This window comes from Suricata suricatta, chromosome X, assembly GCF_006229205.1.
Source record: "Suricata suricatta isolate VVHF042 chromosome X, meerkat_22Aug2017_6uvM2_HiC, whole genome shotgun sequence".
NCBI lineage: Eukaryota > Metazoa > Chordata > Mammalia > Carnivora > Herpestidae > Suricata > Suricata suricatta.
Window position 1 is genome coordinate 11,010,793 of NC_043717.1, and position 20,991 is coordinate 11,031,783.

Sequence of the window (20,991 nt, forward strand, 5' to 3'; positions counted from 1 at the left end):
GAGCTCAGGACAGGGCTGGGGCGTGGGGGTGCAGAGGCTGAGCTCAGGACAGGGGTGGGGCGTGGGGGTGCAGAGGCTGAGCTCAGGACAGGGCTGGGGCGTGGGGGTGCAGAGGCTGAGCTCAGGACAGGGCTGGGGCGTGGGGGTGCAGAGGCTAAGCTCAGGGCTGGGGCGTGGGGGTGCAGAGGCTAAGCTCAGGACAGGGCTGGGGCGTGGGGGTGCAGAGGGAAGGTGAGAAGAGAAGTTTGGAAAACAAAGGCTGTCCTGCTCTGCGCACCAGTCTCTTAGGTAAAGAGGACTCTCCTGCTCCCAGTGCCCCTCCAGGGACAGGCTCCCGTGTCCACTGTAAATGTAGGCAGTGGAAGGGGAGGTAAAGCACTTTTCCTGAATCTGCTGGATTTTGATCTCTTAACTCAAAATCCTCTTCATGCCAAAGTGGCACATCTTTTTTTTTTTAATTTTTTAATGTTTTATTTATTTTTGAGAGAGAGAGCATGAGCAGGGGAGGGTCAGACAGAGAGGGAGACACAGACTCGAAGACAGGCTCCAGGCTCTGAGCTGTCAGCATAGAGCCCGATGCGGGGCTCGAATCCACAAACCATGAGATCATGACCTGAGCCGAAGCCAGTCGCTCAACCGACTGAGCCACCCAGGCGCCCCCAAAGTGGCACATCTTGACGTGGCCTGCCCTTGCCCCTACAATACAGAAATTTGAATTTCATGTAATTTTCATGTGTCATGAAACATTATTCTCTTGATTTTTTTTTATTTCGACCATTTACTTAAAAATGTGAAAACTTGCTCTTTACTCGCAGGCTGTAAAAACTGGGTAATGGACCAGACGTGGCTGCAAGCCTAGTTTGCAGACCCCTGCTCTAAAAGAACAGTTTAGTAGAGGAACATGGACTTTTCCCTGGATTCCTTTTTTTTTTTTTTAATGTATTTTGAGAGAGAGAGCAAGCAGGGGAGGGGCAGAGAGAGAGGAAGAATCCCGAGCAGGGTCGCTATCAGTGCAGAGCCTGATGCGGGGCTTGAACTTATGAACTGTGCAATCACGGCCTGAGTCGAAATCAAGAGTCGGACACTTAACCGACTGAGCCACCCAGACTGCATTCCTTATATGTCAGTGGGACTCAAATCTTTCCTCTCCACCTTACTATGAGTCAAGGCTAAGTGAGATAATACACACGAGTATTAAAAGTACCATGAAATAATAAAGTACTATTACTTGTCATCATTATACTGACTTTTGAAACTGCCTCCAAGTAAAATAGAAGTATGGACTCTCTGTCAGGCTCTTTGCTGTCTTTACTAAATGCTTCCGTACCGGCTGCCAAAAATTTCTTTTTTTTATGTTTTATTTATTTTTGAGAGACAGAGAGAGACAGCTTGAGCAGGGGAGGGTCAGAGAGAGAGGGAGACACACAATCTGAAGCAGGCTCCAGGCTCTGAGCTAGCTGCCAGCACAGAGCCCGACGCGGGGCTCGAACCCACGAACCCCGAGATCATGAACTGAGCGGAAGCTGAATGCTCACCTGGGCCGTACACGTGCCCTAACGTATGACCTCCTCGTGAAGGTCAAGGAGTTAATGATTCCTTCCTTTTTTTTTTTTAATCTGAAGAACACAGAAGTATTTTTATTTTTTCACTTAATGATGCAAAACATCAATGCTGATTTGACATACATTCACAGCTTTGTCTTTCACGTTTGCAGCTCATGTCTTCTTTTATACTCTCAAACATCTTCATGATGCTGTTTGATGAGGTAGATCCACAAGAACATGGAGATGCCCAGGGTCAGCCCAACAGTCAGCCAGTCAGGTCTGTCATGGGGCGGCCCCCCAATGTGCTGAAGAGCCACCTGGGAGTCTGGCCAGAGCCAGCAGCTTGGAGAAGGGGTGTGACAGTGTGGCCGGCGCCATCTTGCTGGGCTGGGCTCCCAGGAGTTCACGATTTCTTTGGAGCCTTCTAGCACAATAGATGACATCTGGCATCTAAGGCATGACTGGGTGGGTTGTCCTGAACGTTTCCCAAGACCACTGATTGCAGACACTTTGAAGCCAAGACCCCGGGCTCCAGGCACAAGTGACTTACGGAGGCCACCTGAGCCCTCGTCCTTGCTCTGACCAGGTCCTGGATGTCTGACAGGACACGCACACCAGGCCACCATCTTCAACAAGAATCCCAGACCCCGAGCAAAGATGAGACTCTCTCTCCTTTCCTTTCTGAGTCTCCCAGCCGTGCAGTCTCTATCTGCATTCTCTCTAGGTCTCCAATAAACTTCAATTCCTCTTGGCTCGTGTTTCATTTCCATCCTGCGTGCAGCTGGGGAACCGTTGCACAGTCCTATGGGACCCCTGTGGGTCCTCGGACCCAGCCAGCCTCCATCAATCACAGCCACACACTGTTGAGTAGACTCATTGTACATCATCTTTTGGAAGATTCTGTTTTCCTATGACAGCTCCAACGGTATGTCCCATTAGACATGTCTTCCGCAATGTGACTCTGATCACTCCGATCGCTCCCCTCTGACCACAGTTGGGTCTTCCTTTTCTTCCTCCTGAGCCTAGCTAGGGCTTGTGGTTGCTTTGACCAATGCAATACCGTGCAAGTGACACTGTGCCGGTCCTGGGCATGGCTCTGAAATGGTCTGGAGACTTCTGCGTCCTGCCTCCTGGGCGCTGGGGCCCCATGAGAAAAGCGAGGTCTCGAAGACAACCTCCCTGGAAAAGCCTATGCCACGCGGATAGAACAGGGACGCCCAACTGCGTCCTTCCTAACTTCCGGACCTGCAGAATCGGGAGCAATTAAAGACAGTTGTTCGAGCCACTCAGTTCCCAGGTCATTTGTTCCGTGAGAATAGATAACTGGAAAATACATTTTTATGCGAGAGGAGAGATGAGTTCGGTTTTCAAAGCTCTCGGGGCTAAAGAAACACGCTTACAAATATTTACCCTTTTAGAAAGTAGATGTGTCCATTTAAATGTTATCACCAAGACAACCGGCCATCCAGCAAGATAAACAATTATTTTGTTTAAGTTTACTTATTTATTTTGAAAGAAAGCGAGAGAAAATGAGCGGAGGAGGGGCAGAGAGAAAGGGAGACGGAGAATCTGAATCAGGTTTCTGGGCTGATAGCAGAAAGCCTGATGCGGGACTCAAACTCGCGAACCATGAGATCATGACCTGAGCTGGAGTCAGAAGCTTAACCCACTGAGCCACCCAAGCACCCCAGATAAGGAATTATTCAACGTGACTTGAGAGATTACAAGTCGCATGCCACAGGCCATAGCAGTAACCTCTGGAGGTCAGGTGGCCCAAAAGCTCCTCTACTTGTAAGTAGAATTTACAAGGAGAACTTTGCAATAAAACCAGGCAGGAGGGAACAGCTTCCCTGTACATTTTCATCCACTTCTGTAGTAGATTTGCAATACTTTGGTGGACGCTTTGGGTTTATCACCTTTTCAGAGTGTCCTCTGGGACTCACAATGCCCTCCACCTCCAAAAACTGTCACGGCAGCGAGAGCTTTCCTTTTTGTTGGTCTTAGAGAGGTCAGCCATGGGTGGAAACGAAGCCCAGGGGCTTGCATTGCCAGCACAAGGCAGGAAACTCTGTTCGTGGACCCCGTGGAAGAAAAGAGCAGGGCTGAAAAGCTAGAAGGAACTGAACTGAGGAAGAACAAAGGTGAGAGAGGGGCCAATGTTTACAAATGGAATAAGGGACATGTAACGTTTCACTAGCAGGGGCCCACTCTGGACAGGAGAAGTGTCACGCTGTACATGAAGCTTTGGGCTCTTTTCGCCGCTGTCATTTGCCGTCCCGATGGAGATGTCGAACAGGCAGGTGGCCGTGGGAGGGTGTAGCTGCCCCGTCAAGGGCCCTCAGAGCCCTGGGAAGCATAAAGAAAACTCTATGCTGATATGACAACGAAGAAAGCCTTCCCTAAATGATTCTAAATAACACCATTATAATCTTTAAAAACACCCACGTTATCAACACATTTTACTTGACCCTTTTTCTCAAAAAAATTTTATTTTCCTCGTTTGTATGACTTACTGATTTTCTTCTCCAGGATACATTGTATAGGAATACATGGGCATCCTATATATTTCATCATTTCCAAAGTTATTTTTTTCTCCTTCTTGCACTCAACTCGAAAATTCTTTCTCGCAGATTGTTTTGGTTTTGGTAATTCGCCTCTCAGGGCATGAGAGCGGCTGTTCATTAAATGACAAACCTCTTTGGAATATTCCAAATTAGGGATTCAGACTCACTGAACCCAGGAAATCAACTGGCTCCAAACCAGACACTAACTATTCTATAAACATTAGTTTACGATGGTCATGAATGCGTTTGGGGTTAAGGACATCCAAAAGCACCCAGCAAAGATGAGTGGATGTGATTCTCACTTCCGGCGTCATGGGAGCACTCTCCACAGGCCGGGTCCGACCCAGGAGCTATGCGTGATCAACCACGGCATGCAGCTCATCCCTGCGTTCCTATCTCTCCCGTGGGTTTTCGGCAGCATTCCAGAAAAGAACAGCTTATGACCCTCTTTTGAGCCACAGAAACGTCCTAGAATTCATCACGAGCAAAATACTCTCGGCCCCGAGAGGGTTCATCTCTGAACCAGGGAAGTTGAGAAATTTAAGCGAACAATTCCCCCGACACTTCTCTCAGTTACCTTGATACCCTTTTTCAGTTTTCAGCTGGTTGTATCTTCTGGCTAAAAATGGAGGTGGCTTTCAAGATCACAGTATTGGCATGAAAATAAAAGGCTAATTTGAATTTACCTCGAATCTAGCTAATGCTTTGTTTGCTGAGGTGTTTATGGATGAGGTCCACTGATGCAGCCTACTTTGCAAGCCCCAGAAAATAACAACAACAACAACAACAACAATACCAGCAGTAGCAGTAGTGATACCAGGAAGACGGCTTGATGGATGGAGAGAGAGAAGGATAAACAGATCTAGGACAAAGCAAATATGGTGAAATGTAATTGCAGAATCTAGATGGTGGGGTATGGGAGCTTGTGTACAATTCTTTTAGCTTTTCTTCATTTTGAAATTTCTCATGATAAAATTTTGGGACAAATAATTTGAATCAAATTGGGAACCATGGCTGGAAGGGTCCCCTAAAGACACCTCCTTCACCTACTTTCTTCACGTCCAACTCTGGCACCTTGTACCTAATGCAGTTCAGTGAATGTCTGTTGAATTGAGCGGTTGAACTTAATTCTGAGCTATTAGGTCACTCCCACAGCTGGCAAGATTCTTCTAGAGCATGAGTTGGCATTTTTTTTTTCTGTGAAGACCAGATAGGAAATATTTGAGACTTCACAGGCATATGGTCTCTGCTGCAACTACCTAACTAAGCAGCCACACGCGATTCATAGCAAACAGTCATGACTGCGTTCCAATACATTTTATTTACAAAAACAGCTGGTGGTCATAGTTTGCCAACCCCACCTCAGCCCCCCAAAACCTTACCTTCCATTAAAAAATGGGAGTAAAATTGATCCCATGGCAACAGGCTATGTGAAGATTTCATAGGTGTCCGGAAAGGTCCTAACAAAAAGAAACAACAAATCTTTTCACGTCCACCTCCACGCCCCCCCCCCCGTCTCCTTTCATAAGGACCGAGGCTTTTTTTCCCCCACCGCTGAGCGTGAGATTTAATAGGCAAGCGTCTCTAGCAGAGGTGATGCATGAACCTTCCATCCCAGTAAGTGTAAACCATTCCCACAGGACCCCAACCTCCATGTAGACCATGTAGGAGGTCTGGTGCATTAGCACCAGAGGAGTAAATGCACGAGGTGATGGGGTGACACCCCCACTGAAGAGGTTCCATGGGGAGGGCTCAGGCTGTAGAGAGACACTATTGGAGCCCTTGGAGGCTTACTCATTAGTGGAAAAGACAGACATGAAAAATAATAAATAAATCGTGTAGCAGGTGTTAGGTGCTGTGGGAAAAGACAAAGTAGAGCAGAGTAAGGGAGGCTCGCAGTGCTGGGTGGAGTGAGGTTGTCGTACTAAATGAGGTGGTCCAGGCAGGGCTCATTAGGAAGACACCATTTGAAGTAGGGCCCCAAGATGAGGAAACGGACCAGGCAGATGTCTGCGACGGTTTTCCAAGCACAGGAAGCCACCAAATGCTGAAATTTGGAATCAGGAGCAGACAGACGGTGTTTAAAGCCAGGATACAAACAAATTTTTTAAAGTGAGAAAAAAAAAATAGAGGTCAGCCAGAAGCCAGAAGAAGCTCGCTCGCTTTAGAGAACATTCCCGAGGCTCTCGCTGAGCACAGGTGCCAGCGCAGGGTATAATTCGGACAAATTAAATCATGTAATGGCAATAGCAGGTTGCCACAACAAGTTAGAGTTAAACTAAAGACATGGCAAATGCAAAGCCAAAGAAAGATTTGGGAGAAGTGGCAGAGGAAGCGAATGAATAGAAGTCGATAAATCTGCGACATTTGACTCAGAGGAAACCACTCCCCACAACTGCCCGGGAATGTTTCAAAGGCCCGAGAAGGGATGGGGTCCTAAGAGACTGTGCCCAGGTGTTTCCAGGGTTCTACCACCTCCTTCCCCTCCCCGAAATTTACTTTTTATTCCGGAATTGATCTTGTGCCATGTTACCCCGTTGCCACAGGGGAGTGAATCGCCATGTGGGAAAGGAAGCCAATTAGCAGAGTGTAGAATTCATTTGTTTGGCCAAGTCGCTGGGCCACAGGTCCCCTGCTTCACCCCGAATTTCCTGAATGGCCGCCTACATTACCCACAGAGACCGAAGAGCCATTCGGGAACCACCAGGGATGTGTTTGCTCTTGGGGTGTAAGCCCCCCTCTTTTGTATTCTTCTGAAGGACTCTTGGCCCCTCCCCCAATTCCAGTTTCAAACAGAAACATTAACACTACCCCTGCAAGCGATTTTTCACCCCCTCTACTGTAATTATTTTTTTAATAATTTATTTATTTATTTTTAATATATATTTTTAAATATTTTATTTATTTTTAATACAGAGAGAGACAGAGCATGAGACGGGGAGGGGCAGAGAGAGAAGGAGACACAGAACTGGAAGCAGGCTCCAGGCTCTGAGCTAGCTGTTAGCACAGAGCCTGACGCGGGGCTTGAACCCACGAACGTGAGATCTGACCTGAGCCGAAGCCGGAGGCTTAAACGACTGAGCCACCCAGGCGCCCCTATAATTTATTTATTTTTGAGAGAGACAGAGACAGAGACTGAGTGGGGAAGGGTTAGAGAGAGAGGGAGACACAGAATCTGAAACAGGCTTCAGGCTCTGAGCTGTCAGCACAGAACCCGATGCGGGGCTCGAACCCACAAATCGTGAGATCATGACGTGAGCCGAAGTCTCAGGCTTAACCGTGAGCCACCCAAGCGCCTCCCTCTACTGTAAGTAAACCTTTACTTAGGGGGTCTGCCTCCACAGGATAGAAGGCCCCTGAAGATGTGGGCTGCCTCTATTCTGTTTGCTCCTGTCCCCAGCCCCTTGCAGAACTCTTAGCCCACGGCAAGGTCTCAATAGGACCTGACCAAATGACAAGGGAACAGCAACGATGCTAATCCCGTGTCCACTCAAAGGAATATCTCTTTGAAAGTCAGGAGCTTCGCTCCCGTCTGCCACCCCAAGATTTCATCACACGTGGACGTTTCCAAATCAGTTGGAGCAGCCAAGCATGTACAAGTTAACACAGTTGTCAGCGGAATACCGAAACGGTGGTGTGGAGGAGAGCCTAAAAGAACTCATTAGATGTATTTCATGTGACCAGTCAGCGTGCACCAGAGAAAAAGCTGGAATGGGGAAAACCAAGAGCAGCGATATTGTCAGAATGATGTCGAGTGACAATCACACTTTTTCATTGCAATCTTGGTGCATGGTCCATTGGCCAAACGGATCTCTTTTCCACTTCTGGATTTCGTAGTAACTTAAGGTGTGGAAATGTGCTCCTTTTGGGTCAGATTAACTGTCCTTTCTCTGTCTCATGTTCTCCAGCCTCCCCTCGCCCAGTGTCAACTTGGAGTTCTCATTGCTTTTTCTCTGTGCACTTTGGCGTTACCTCATGGTTTCCTGATTCTAGAGAGAAGTCAGTGTCAGAAGCGGGGCTTTGCTGAGATATTTCCTCGTCCTTTCCAGCATGGAGCTCTATAAACAAAAGCGGGGTTATCACATGTACCCGGGAACTGCCTGGGAAAAGCGGGAGCTGTAGTTATCAAAATTGGAACCTTTACGAAGAATGCTTTTGTCTCCGTTTTTGTGGCGTTCAATCAGATCAACAAGTGTTGGCTAAGTGCTGAACGTGGTTTCCTGTGGGATTGTGTAAGGCCCTTGCAGGACAATAAACGTTTTGGGGGCACTGAGTCATGTAGCCATTTCTGACCCAGCGGCCGGGAAAATGTGAGACAATTTGCTGCCGCTGGAAGGAGGGCAGCCGGGACCGTGTGCCTGCAAGACCAGATTAACCTCACCGCGGTGGACCCCGGCGCGGATCCGGCCAACATGGTGCGTTTCGCGCAGGTGCCTACACAATGTCATATCCTACAGGCAAATCGGTTCAGGATGATGAATATGAAATTGCCGGGGCTCCTCCAGGGACTTTGGATGAGACCGTGCAGCTTGGAGGCCTGCTATGGCTTTACTATAAATTTCCCCCTTGTTCAAACTCTCGCTGGGGGAGGCTCTCTGGTTGTGTATATTTCACGGTCGGCTCCAGCTAGTTCTGTGGCTTTCTCTGTAGTGTTCTGTACGCATTGCCCCTCTGTGACTTTGCATATTGGCTTTTAACTGCTTCTGAAAAGACAGAAATGTTAGCCATAGCTTCTTTAATTTATCTGTGTTTTTATGATGTTATTTTAAGCACAAGTATCTGTTCTCAGGTTCCCGAGGTCCTCCAGACTCTGGGGCCTGGGGGCATTTTAGATGGAGATGGAAGGAGGGGGAGGTGAACCTTTCAGTTGCACCACAGCCAGACAATTTTGCAAGTTCTTGTGGACCACGAGCATTTCACTGGATTTGAAAAGTAGTACAATGTAACGTGGCCTCCGTCAGTGCTTTCCCAACTCATAGCACAGGAAGCCCCTGGGGATCTCGCTAAAATGTATATTCTGATGCACTGGGTTGGGGGGTGGGTAGCACGAGGCTGCACTCCCAACAAGCCCCCAGGATGATGCTGCCACCGCCAGCCCAGGGACCACGCTTGGGGTGATGTCCACGTGCTGCTTTGCCAGAAACCCAGTGGCAGGAATACACAGTCAGTTAGGGGCTGGTTCAACTGGATTCTTAGGGACCGGTCCCAGGGTCGAATGCTTGTAACAGATCCACTGGGTCGGTGCTTGATGACCAGAGAACACCCAAGGTATGTTCCTGTCTCTCATGATCTCCTATTCCCAGGATCTGGTGAAGGGAGAGGAGAATGGAAATTTTATCATTGAAGGTCATTTCATTCTCTTCAGTGTCTAACCTTTCCTATGGTCATTTTTTAAAAATTTTACATATGGAGTGCTGAGGGGGAGGGGTATGGAGTTTGGGAGTATCTACTAGCCTGCTAGGCATGGTACCGCCATTTTCTCTTGGCTCCTCGTAACCCTTTGACGTGGTTATTGTTTTAGTCTCTTTACAGATGGGGAAGCTGGGGTTTAGCAGGTTAAGTAACAGGCCAGGCTGCACAGGGACAGAGCAGGGATTTGAACCCACCAGCTCGGTGCTTTTGCCCACACCAACCTGCATCACCTAAGCACTGTTAGTGGGCTACTAATTCAGCATAAAGTCTTAGGACAAGGATTCATCACTTTTTGCTTTTTTCCCAACCACCCCCTAGGCAGACTAAATTAGGACATATTCCATAGGATGGGGGTGCCTGGCCTATTTTACAAGGTAAACAAATGCATATTTTGAAGCTGCTTTAAACAGTGCCAGCGTAAGGCAAGCCCTCCTTACATGTGAGCTAGGACTCGGTCACTCATATCCTTCAAGGTCTGCTTCTAATGCCTCCCTTCCATAACGTCTTTCTTGATTATCTTTAAAAAAAAGAAACAACTTTCCTTCTTCAGGCCTTTCAGGGCAAAGAGAACATGGACTCTGCTCTATCACTTGAGTTGTTTCTTTCCACCTTTTCTTTTTCTTTTTTGTTTTTTTAACATTTGTTTATTTTTGAGAGAGAGAGCATGAGCAGGGGAGGGGCAGAGAGACGGGGAAAGAGGATCTCAAATCGGCTCTGTGCTGACAGCAGCGAGCCCGATGTGGGGCTCAGACTCAAGAAACGTGAGATCATGACCAAGTCACCCAGGCGCCCCTCCACCTTTTGCTTTTTAAATCATGATTCAGTACCCCTGGTGTGCCCAGAACTTTCCCGTAGCTTTCTCATTCAAGCCTCAGAGAGCGACAGAATCGTGACCCTTCTCTTACAGATCAGAAAGCTGAAGCTCAGGGCAGGGTAGGGCCTTGGTTGGGGTGACATAACGCACAAATGACAGTCCTATAAGCTCCTCATGCCTTCGGAGTCTGCTACCCTCCAGCCACCCGGCACATTAATCAGTTATGAAACCTATCTCTCAAGTCTGCTCCTTATCTCTTGGGCAGCGGAGGGCTGATCCGCATTTGTGGCACCACTCACTCGATGTCCGGCCTGCGGCAGGCTCGAAATCTACTGTGCTGGACAGACAGGCAGAGTTGGACTCCTTACTCTCCTGCTAAGGTTTCCTTACAAATGTTAAGTAAGCATGGTGCTTCCAAGTCATGGTCATTCGTGTAGACGTTACATAATGGTTGCTGGCTTCCTTAGAGAAAATACTGTGTTGATTTCTGCCAGTGTTTTGGGTTCTGGTTTTTGTTTTTGCGTCCCCTGCACTTTAATCTCTTACTAGTTTCATGCGCTTATGGAAATAGGCAGCCTGGGCTATTTGGTAAGCAAATTAATGCGTCTCTTCTATGTAGGTGGTAACATGAGAGCCCAGCCACATTCCACCGGATCTTCTATGGAAATAGATTTCTGGCTAATACTTACTAGCTTTAGGATCTCACTTCGTTTTGAAAGTGTTTCGAACCTTCCCAACTGAATTTCCTTTAAATATGGGTACGCAGAGCCATATTTACTAGTTGTTGGACAGGCGTTTGAATCAACCGTGCACGGTACCTGAGCCCGTTGACTTCCTGTCCTAATACAGGGAGGAGACATCACATTCAAGGGTGTTAGGAAGCGCCGGGGCCCACCCCCGGGGGCAACTTTGAAGGTCTCCAAAGACATGTGGCCCCAGGTGCGTTATAGGAGAATGGCAGATTACAGACCTGGCTGCCCAGAGTGTGAACTCATTCGTGTGAAAATAAATACAGGCACGTATGTATTCAAAAAAATCTAGAGGTATGTTCACCAAGATGTTAACAGGGCTTTTTTTTCCTTTGCATATTTGTAGTTCTTAATTTCGTAGAATAAACATACATCATGTCTGATTTTATAAATGAAACCCAAAAAAGTCACAAAAGGCAGGACTATGGAATGAACGCTCTTATTGCAATTCGACAAATTATACGGCCTCAGCTGCAACAAGATGCGTAAAGCTTTGAGATTTGTCAGAAAGCGTGTCCAAGGACTTGGGGCCTTCCTTTCCAGCCCACGTTCTCCATCCCTTTACTATTCAAAAGCGGCTTTGTGAGTTTCACATCTCAATGAGTTCTGTGACTCACCATATTCATTTTTTTACATAAAATTTCCCTTCCCCTATTTTAATGTGATGAATGTAAAAGTTCTATAAACAGAAAAGTGTGTGTATCATCATGCAGTACCTAGAAGGGCCGCTTATTCTTTGGACGCTCTGATTTGCATTTTTAAAACAGTGCTCTTAAAGTTATAAGTCCATTCAGTATCGGAAAAAGTTTTGAAAAGGAAACTTTCTATTCAACTAATCGGATCTCTGTAACTTGCATTCTGCTTCGAGGAGTCATGTTTTAGCTGTGGATACAAAAGATGTTTGACAAAAGTTTTCAGTTTTCTTTTTATGCCTTGTTAGTAAACATTTGAATGCAGGAATGTAAACGGTAAAAGTGCCCTAAAACTATGCCCAGAGTGCGGTCCGGCTCCCCAAGTGGGGAATTAACTCGAAAAAACTAGACCCTGCACAGTTTCAGTAACTCTTCAAGCCAATCTCTTCCGACCATGGATTCTGGGTATAGAAAATAATCTAATCTGGGGACGCCTGGATGGCTCAGTCGGTTGAGCGTCTGACTTCTGATTTTGGCTCAGATCATGATCTCAGGGTCGTGGGTTTGAACCCTGTGTCAGGCTCCACACTGGCCCTGGAGCCTGGCTGGGATTCTCTCTCTCCTTTTCTCTCTGCCTCTCCACTGCTTGTGCTCTCCCTCTCTTTCTCTCCCTATCTCTCTAAGAAGAGAAAAAGGAAAGAGAAGAAAAGAAGAGAAGAGAAAAGAAAGGAAAAAGAAAAGGAAAGGAAAGGAAAAGAAAATAAATCTTATCTGACCAGGCATATGTGTAGAGTTTCTAATGAAGGCAAAGGTGAAAAGTAGGCATCTCCCTCTTCCCAGGTCCTGCTGGGAAGACTCTGCCTCATCCTTGAGTCCAGGGGCCAAGAAACAAGTGACCGTAGCACTTACTGTGCTCAGACGAAACCCATTCTACCTTCCCAAAGGAATTCTACTTTTCTTTCCAGATAAAACAATATTCGAAACCAAAAGTGACCAATGGATAAGATTTCCATTACTTCTGTCTCTAAATCAAACGACGCCCTTGGAGAACACCTGAGGGATTAATAAATAGTCACTTAGTCTATAAATAATGAACATGAGCTGACTTTTGGAGTCCTGTTTCCAGAGTGGCGTGGTCTATGTCAGGAGGGCTGGGCCTGACGTGGTTTAGTCAATGCGTCTCCCTTTCTTCCCACTTCCCTGTCATGGCGGGCCCGTCATGCTCCGGGCCCCTGAGAAGTGGCCTTTAGCGATTGGACAGGTTCACCTGGCATCTCCCGCTGTCCACAGAGAGCAGTGCCTATGTGGGTGCTTCCTGATGGAGAGTGATAAATAGGATGCAAATATTTTCTTTGTAATCCGTGATGCTGGCGTGGCCAGAGGGCATATGAGCACCTGATCCTCAGAACGGTGACTTTTTGCTTAGACCTTGAGAGTTGACGTTAAGGACCCACAAGCACACCCGGGCTGATCAAATGTAAGGTGAGTAAAGTTAATGACATGTAGATTAACAGTAGACAAAGAGCGATAGAAATTATTGAACATCTGACTGCTAATAATCCTGTGATTTCCCAAAACAAAGAACTTAAGAAAGTTGATCTTTTGTGGCCCTCTACTTAACATTACTTTTTTTTAAGCATCACTTTTCATTACCAGAGCTGATATCACATGGAGGGTGAAGAAACAGTCATAGTAGCACTAGAAAATGCTACTAGAAATACCTTTAACTTTAATGATTTCCATGGTTTCGGAAGGAAAAGCAAGAGTGTTTTTAGTTTGTAAGATGCCAGGTTTTTTTTTCAGTTTTTTAAAAGTTGATTTTGGGGGCACCTGGGTGGCTCAGCCTGTTGAGCGTCTGGCTTCAGCTCAGGTCATGATCTCATGGTTCGTGGGTTCAAGCCCTGCATCAGGCTCTGTGCTGGCAACTAGCTCAGAACCTGGAGCCTGTCTTCAGACTCTGTGTCTCCCTCTCTCTCTGACCCTCCCCTGCTCATGCTATCTCTCTCTCGCTCTCTCAAAAATAAATAAAAAACATTTTTAAAAGTTTTTTTAAAAAAGCCATTGTGTTTAAAAAATAAAATAAAAGTTGATTTTGATAGCATTTTTAAATGTTTTATCCTCAGAAATACTGAAAATCATATCCATGTCCTTGTGTTAAAGCTCTGATCGTGATCGGGGACTGTGGGAGGCACTTACAATGGTGTCAGGGCCTCTCGGTGGTTTGGATGGTTGGTCAAAGAGGAGTCACACTGACAGAGAAATGTGTGGGTCAATCACTTCAGACACGCTGAGCTGTCCGGAGTTCAGATATTTCAAAGTGTGATCATATCCAATTGGATTCAACGAATGCCTATCGAATGCTTTAGGAATAAGGAGAATTTTGATAAGGTGGTTTGCAAAGATGGTGGGTTTGTGAGCCAAAATAGGGTGAGAACGATACATAAAATGTTGTAAACCAATTCACAGATTTCTAAAAGGCAGAGCCCAAACAGTAGCAATGGAGGGCAGGTATGTGTATGAGTCCACTTAATTTTTTTTCTCCAGTCCTAAATCTAAGTTGTAGAGATTGTGTTATTTATATTATCTCTGACTGAGAAATGGTTGACTAAAAACCCTGAAGGCTAAAAGAGAATGTAGCTAGGTGCTACACATACTCATTTTCATTATTTTATTTTATTTTATTTTATTTTATTTTATTTTATTTTATTTTATTTAGGACGACGATATGGACACAAAATCCATTCTAGAAGAACTTCTTCTCAAAAGGTCACAGCAAAAGAAGAAAATGTCGCCAAGTAATTACAAAGAGAGGCTTTTTGTTTTAACCAAAGCAAATCTCTCCTACTATGAATATGACAAAATGGTGAGACCCTAGTTCTTCTATTTTTTGTCCTATTTATTTTTCTTGAGTCTCCACAAAGTGCTTAATTATAATGAAATGATATCACGTTTCTTAGCTTACACAGTAAAGATCAACTTGCCCTCACTTATCACATTGTCTTTTCTTAACCAAGGTACGATTAATTCAAGATAAAGGGCTAACTTTACTGAGGCGAATTGTACCCTTTAGAACAGTATTCCACAGCTGAGGGGGATTTGGCCCCCCAGGGGACATTTTTGGTTATCATGATGGAAGGTGTAGTGTGTTATCCATCTGGTGGGCAGAGGCCAAAGAGGCCTCGAAACATCCTATAATGTTCTAGAACAGCCCTCGTAACAAAGAACGATCTGGCCCCAGATAGCGCTGAGGATAAGAGACACTTCCTTAACCCTCTGCTGGAAATCAGACTATTTCTATACAGCTGAGAATTCTATCATAGCGGAAATCCTGAAATACCGTCTTAAAATTGAAACAAAATGAAGATGTTCTCTAGCGTTAAATTTGGTTTTCCCAAGTAGATGAAGCAAGCACGTGGCAGGGGAGTGGAAATCTGTTTCAAGATGATCCAACAAAATTAAGTACTACTTGCAGACTGGCTTTTGGAGGTGTCTCCGGGCCTGTGTCCACACTCGAGAACATATTCTGTGGCCGCTGGGCGCTGACCACGATGGAATCCGTGGAAGAATCCTCACATGGCCGCCCACCTCTCAATCTCCCTGCTAGGATAACCTTCACTTTATGAGTTTCCTTGTGTGCCATTGCGGATTGCATGAGGCATCTTATATTTTGGTTTTTAATTCAGAAAAGAGGCAGCAGAAAAGGATCAATTGACATTAAGAAAATCAGATGCGTGGAGAAAGTAAACCCTGAGGAGCAGACCCCTGTGGAGAGACAGTATCCGTTTCAGGTAAGGGGAGGGACAGGCACAACGTTCTATCGGGTGGATGGCTTTTGTTTTAATATTTTTGATTATGAACTCAACATGTGGCCTATAACCAAAGATGTAGCAAAATGCTGAAGACAATGACAAGGCTTGACACGTCCCCACATGGGAGCTGGGCATTTTGCTGAAATTCTATCTACCCATCTGTTTTCCCTAGAGGGAGAGAAAGAAAGATGAGCAAGTGAGCCAAGGAGGCCGGGCTTGCCCTGGGGCCTCACAATCTTTCACCCAACATTGCTAAGCATTTCCAAGGGGCCACAAGGTGCTAGGCACACGATAAGGAATCAAATGCCACCCTTTGTCGCCAAGGCATTTCCAGATCATTATAAGGCAGTGAGGGTGAGGGTTAAGATGACGGTCTACAGACGGGCCATGGTGATCCAGGAAGCAGAAGCCTCCCTCCTCACTCCCAAAGGTCAGGGAGACTGACTATTGGAAGTGACCCTCGGGTTAAGAAAGACCAGTGCTTAGCCCAGCAAAAACAAGAAGGGCAGTGAAACAAAAGAAACAGCTGATGTCAAGGCTCTGGAGGTGAAGTAGTATGCGTGTTTGGAGAATTCCAAGTAGTCCTCGGGAGTAAAGCCAGCCCTGTGAGCCAGTGAAGGGCACGAGCCTGGGAAGGTGGGCAGGGCCGTATCATGAAAGTGTTGGCACAGCATACTAAGGAGCTTGCATTTTACCCTGAAGTGTTTTAAGCAATGGTATGGTGCAGAAAGTGTGCCTCCAGTGCCCTTTGGAAGTGGCCTGATCAGACTCATGCCCTAGTTTTATTATATCATTAATACTTATCTTTCTGATCTAAAGGCAGACAGACTGTCCTTCCGATGGTCAGACTACCCAGTGCTAGGGGCTTGAGGGAACTGTAGCCACAAATGAAATAAAATCATCTGGTTGATGAACAACCCATACTTCCTACTTTAAAAGCGAACGTTGCCCAACTGGAAGAAACCAGGGGAGCGTGTCCTCACGGAAGATGTTTCATATTCGCATCACAGAAGCATGGAACACTCAAAAGATCACAGGATTCGGAGGCGCACAGGCTCCTAACCCCACTGCTTACGTTTGCGTTACCATAGACAACACTTTCAACCTTCTGAGTTTGTTTCTTCGCTTACAAAGTGGGCATAATCATATATATTTCATAGAGTTGAAGTAGGACTGGAGTCCTAAAGTATCTAGGAACTGGTGGATATTTAATAATTGGTCTGTATCACCCACAAAAATGGAATAAACTAGAGAACGATCTGGGAAAGACATTATAATGTTCCAACATTTAAAACAAGCAAAGCAGAAGTAAAGGACATTTCATCCCTGAAGATACTTTAAAGGATAGAGCAGGTAAACATTTTCCAGTGGGCTATAAAGAGAGCCATGCCCTGGGTTGATGGATGGACCAGAACATTCCTAAGACACCCGTGATATCTAACACTTTGTGCTTTTATAATTCTCCGTGGTCCAGGGCATCTATGCTGGGGCCCCTGGGACCTCAGTGTTCACTAATGGCAGATGCATCATCGCTGTGATTTCCCCAAACGTAGAGGTGTCTGGGATACAACAAAATGAGGGGCGGAGGCTAAAAACGACTAGACTTTGTTCATCTAATTCCAGAGCTAACGCATATTTCATACACAAACTCAACTTTTCTTTCGGATGCCAGAAAATGAGCAGTTGCATCGGAATGAACGGCGCATGCCATTACATCTCAATGAACCCAATCTTTTCCTTTCCAGATCGTCTATAAAGACGGGCTTCTCTATGTGTACGCATCAAACGAAGAGAGCCGGAGTCAGTGGTTGAAAGCACTGCAAAAAGGTAATTTTGAAAAGTCGCAAGAGGGAGCCACCAATGGAGTTCCGTTGAGGCGCAGTGCAGGACCGATATGGCAGTATCGAGAGTTGGAGGCTTGACTGACTGAGCCACCCACTGCCAAGGGAGAATCCGCTGCTTTTCCTAGGAACCCCAGACACTGTGCCATGCTTGCTCTCGCTTTGCATTCTCATTGTTCCCCGGAGGGGCCTGTGGATCGGATCCCCTTCCCGCCCTGCACAGAGCAGCTATTGTGCGTTCCCAGCAGCGTGGAGGAAGCCAGACCACCTGCCCTCCGCCCGCTGTGCCTTTACCAGGGCAAAGTCTAGGCTCCCGCGGGGCCTGTGGCTACTGTACTTTGGATGTTTACAGAAGGTTATATCTAATACCTACCAGGTACTCAGCACATGCCAACTACCGTGCCAAGGACGCTGTAAAATATTTTCTTAAGCAATCCTCTCTATGGAAGGGGGTCATGGTATTCTCCCTTTCTCAGATGAGTTGAATTAAAGACACATGGCTGGTGCCACAGACCTAATAATGGAGAACTCACAAGTTCGTAGCCCGAACCCAGCTTTTTGCCCAGTGCGGCAGAAATGTGAGGCAAAACTGGGGGTTTAATGAAGCTTTTACTCAGGGGTTCTTAGGCTGCTCTTTGGCAGAAGAGAGAAAATTGTCAGTGATCTCGTGCTATGATATTTCTCCCTGTGATATTTTCATTTTAAAGGCAGGTCATAGAGTGAGGACAGTATGTAACTCAAATGAATGACTCTGTTGGTGTGATTTCAGGTACTGAGCCCCCGGGCAGGGTGTGGTTTTGTTTTAATTCATTTAAGTTTTAGATGCAGGTTCTTTCTCCGTATACTTCAAATTATACCACTTTAGACAACCACCGACTCTACTTTGGTGCAAACACACCCTTTTGTTCCCCAGACACACAGGGCTTCCCTTTCCCTTTGCATGAAAGGGTTTAGCCACCTGCTCTGTCGGACAGTCAAGTGGGGGAGCCTCCCTGTGCCCGCTACCAGCTCGCTGGCGTGAGAGGGGGACCCCTCTTAGAGACAGACAAATCCACATCCAATCCTTCCCGCTTTGCTGTGTCACCTAATAAAGCCACCTCACGTCTCTGGATCTCAGTTTCCCAACCTGTAACATGGGAGGTCACATTCCTTTTTCCCTTGTGTGATCGTGAACTACAAACGAATGACTCACATATACACTAAAGTATCCTACACACATGTGAGCCCGTTCCCGTGGGGCCCCCAGGAGGAGTCTGAGATGCTGCTTTCCATTCAGTCTCCTCTGCGGAGGTGGGGGACTTCCTAGGAGTAGTTGCTATGTGGACCCCTCCTGGGTGCAGGTATTGGTCATGCCCCAGAGTCCTTTCTGGGTCCTTCTGGAACTATATGTACCAGGCAGGTTTGGGTTAGGCCCTGGGAAGCGCGGGTAAAGGCAGATGGGAAAGAAGGAAAGCAGAGACAGGGAAGCAAAGGCGAATCTCTTAGCCCCTTCCAGAACTCCAGGGAGGCCCTATCACTAAGTGCCACCACAGACACACCGTAAGCCATTTGTACAGTTAGTAATGCTTGGGGGTGCAGGTAAAAGGGCACTAAACAGGTGCATCTGGGTGGCTCGGTCAGTCAAGCCTCCAACTCTTGATTTTGGCTCACGTGGTGATCTCACAGTTCGTGGGTTCAAGCCTCGCATTAGGCTCTGTGCTGGCAGCGTCGAGCCTGCTTGGGATTTTCTCTCTCCCCACTACCCTCCGTCCCTCTCTCTTTCTCTCAAAATAAATAAATGTTTTTTAAAAAGACACCAGACGCTGGCGGAAACAACTTCAGGTTTGTTCCTTCCCATCACACAATTAACAAGTCCAGAGGGAAATGGCCCAGGGCCGGTGCAGCAGCCCAGGCAAGTTGGGTAGAGACCCCGGCCCCTCCTAGCTATCTGCTCTGCCACCTGGGAAAGGCTCTGGGGGGCTCTGGGAAATGCTCTGAGCTTTTCTAGAAGCATCCTCTGCAAACTTCTGCACGTGTCTTACTGGCCAGAACTGTGTCTCACGGCCTTCTCTTTGTGCAAGGGAGGCTGGAAAATAGGAAGAGAGAAGGTGGGTGAGGTTCTGTCAGGTTGAAGGAAACAAGAGAGGGGGATGGTATCAGCTGTCAGGCTGGCCAACCCGCCACCGCAAAACAAAGGAGTGTCACAACGTGGACTTTTGGACTCCGTTGGAAAAGAGTCAGTTACCCAGGAAATGAAATTCGCATGGTAGGAAATAACAGGAATCCTGGCCCCCCTGGGAGGGGGGGGCAGCAGGAGCTTGGAGAGCAGGAAGGCAAGTAATGTGCCCGAGGAATTGCAATGGCCTTTTGGGACCAAGGTCAAAAACCAGTGTGTGGCAATCTTTTTTTTTTTATGTTTATTTATTTATTTATTTTGAGAGAGAGCGAGCACAAGCAAGCGGAGGAGGGGCCGAGAGAGAGGGAGACGCAGACTCCCAAGCAGGCTCCGGGCTCAGTGTGGAGCCTGACCCACGGCTCGATCTCATGACCTGAGCTGAAATCAAGAGTCTGATGCTTAACCGACTGAGCCACCCAGGTGCCCCTAGTGTATTGTAATCGTAACCCCTTTCACTTTTTGTGAACTTCCCATTTAGTTCCCATTAATATTTAGTAAAGTGTTTTTTTTTAAATGCCAGTGCTTGCAGCTGAGCTGAGCTGAGCTAAACTATGGGAATGATGATACTAAGGCCCACTGTTTACTGAAACGCCTACTCTGAGCCAAACTCTGTGCCGGATGCATAAAGGTTGGATACATAAAGACTGGATTATCTCCGAACGCTTCCTTGAATCAGGGCTCTAACGGAGGGGCAGAACTCTCAGAAAATAAGGAATCCTTAAGATGAATATAAAATCAAGAAGAAGAATTAAAGTCACATATAGAACCAGCGCTCCCCACCTAGAGACCCTTCTGGAACTATTGTCTACTAAGACCCTGTGGGGTTTCTCTGCTGTATCTTGAGAGAGGCTAATTTGGTGTAGACGTGGAATTCTACTCCAGTATTAGAATTTCATTTCTTTCAATTAAACATTGTCCTACTCCCATATATATATATTTAAATATGCACGTATTCCTAGAAAAGTAGCCCCACAAACCATCCCTTCTCTAGTGTAAACAAGTCAAAGTCATGGAAGACAAAGCAGGGATGAGGGATGGTTCCAGATCAAGGAAAACTAGTGCATAACTATGAAGGGTATTACTGGAACCGTTGGATCAATATAGAATATCGAATATTCACTAATAGTATTGTATCACGTTAAGTTTCCTGAATTTGATCATCGTATTATGGTTGTGTAAGGGACTGTCCCTGCTAACGAAAGTTATGTGCTGAAGTATTTATGGGTGATATTTTTTAGGTCATGATATCTGCAACATACTGTCAAATGGTTAGCGAAACATAATAATTTAAAATTTTTTAATAATAATAATATGTGGGGCACCTGGGTGGCTCAGTCGGTTAAGCCTCTGACTTCGGCTCTGGTCAGATCTCACGTTCGTGGGTTCGAGCCCTGCGGCAGGCTCTATGCTGACAGCTAGCTGAGAGCCTGGAGCCTGCTTCTGGTTCTTTGTCTCCCTCTCTCTCTGCCCC

The 20,991-nt window shown here is 46.5% G+C and overlaps 1 protein-coding gene, 1 long non-coding RNA gene and 1 pseudogene across 5 annotated transcripts in view; 1 reads left to right on the forward strand and 2 right to left on the reverse strand.

Annotated features, from left to right (window-relative positions):
- Positions 1-1,702: 1,702 nt before the first annotated feature.
- Positions 1,703-1,922, reverse strand: LOC115283323 (annotated as a pseudogene).
- Positions 1,923-3,188: 1,266 nt separating this feature from the next.
- LOC115283910 overlaps positions 3,189-20,991 on the reverse strand; it is a 53,647-nt gene continuing 35,844 nt past the window's right edge. The window contains exons 1-4 of one of the 2 annotated variants that reach the window (XR_003905091.1): positions 8,081-8,168; positions 5,491-5,568; positions 4,905-4,970; positions 3,189-3,890 (exon numbers count right to left, since the gene is read on the reverse strand). This is a non-coding gene — a long non-coding RNA (uncharacterized LOC115283910). Of the gene's footprint in view, positions 3,891-4,904; positions 4,971-5,490; positions 5,569-8,080; positions 8,169-20,991 lie in introns of those variants that run through there. The other variant, XR_003905090.1, reaches the window with a different exon arrangement.
- The window catches only part of BMX (BMX non-receptor tyrosine kinase), a 52,701-nt gene continuing 40,116 nt past the window's right edge, over positions 8,407-20,991 (forward strand). For 2 of the 3 annotated variants that reach the window (XM_029930392.1, XM_029930394.1), the window contains exons 1-4: positions 8,407-8,538; positions 14,432-14,578; positions 15,399-15,503; positions 17,270-17,351. In XM_029930392.1, the coding sequence (XP_029786252.1) occupies positions 8,521-8,538; positions 14,432-14,578; positions 15,399-15,503; positions 17,270-17,351 (352 nt within the window). In that variant the 5' untranslated portion in view covers positions 8,407-8,520. The remainder of the gene's footprint in view (positions 8,539-14,431; positions 14,579-15,398; positions 15,504-17,269; positions 17,352-20,991) is intronic. The other variant, XM_029930395.1, reaches the window with a different exon arrangement.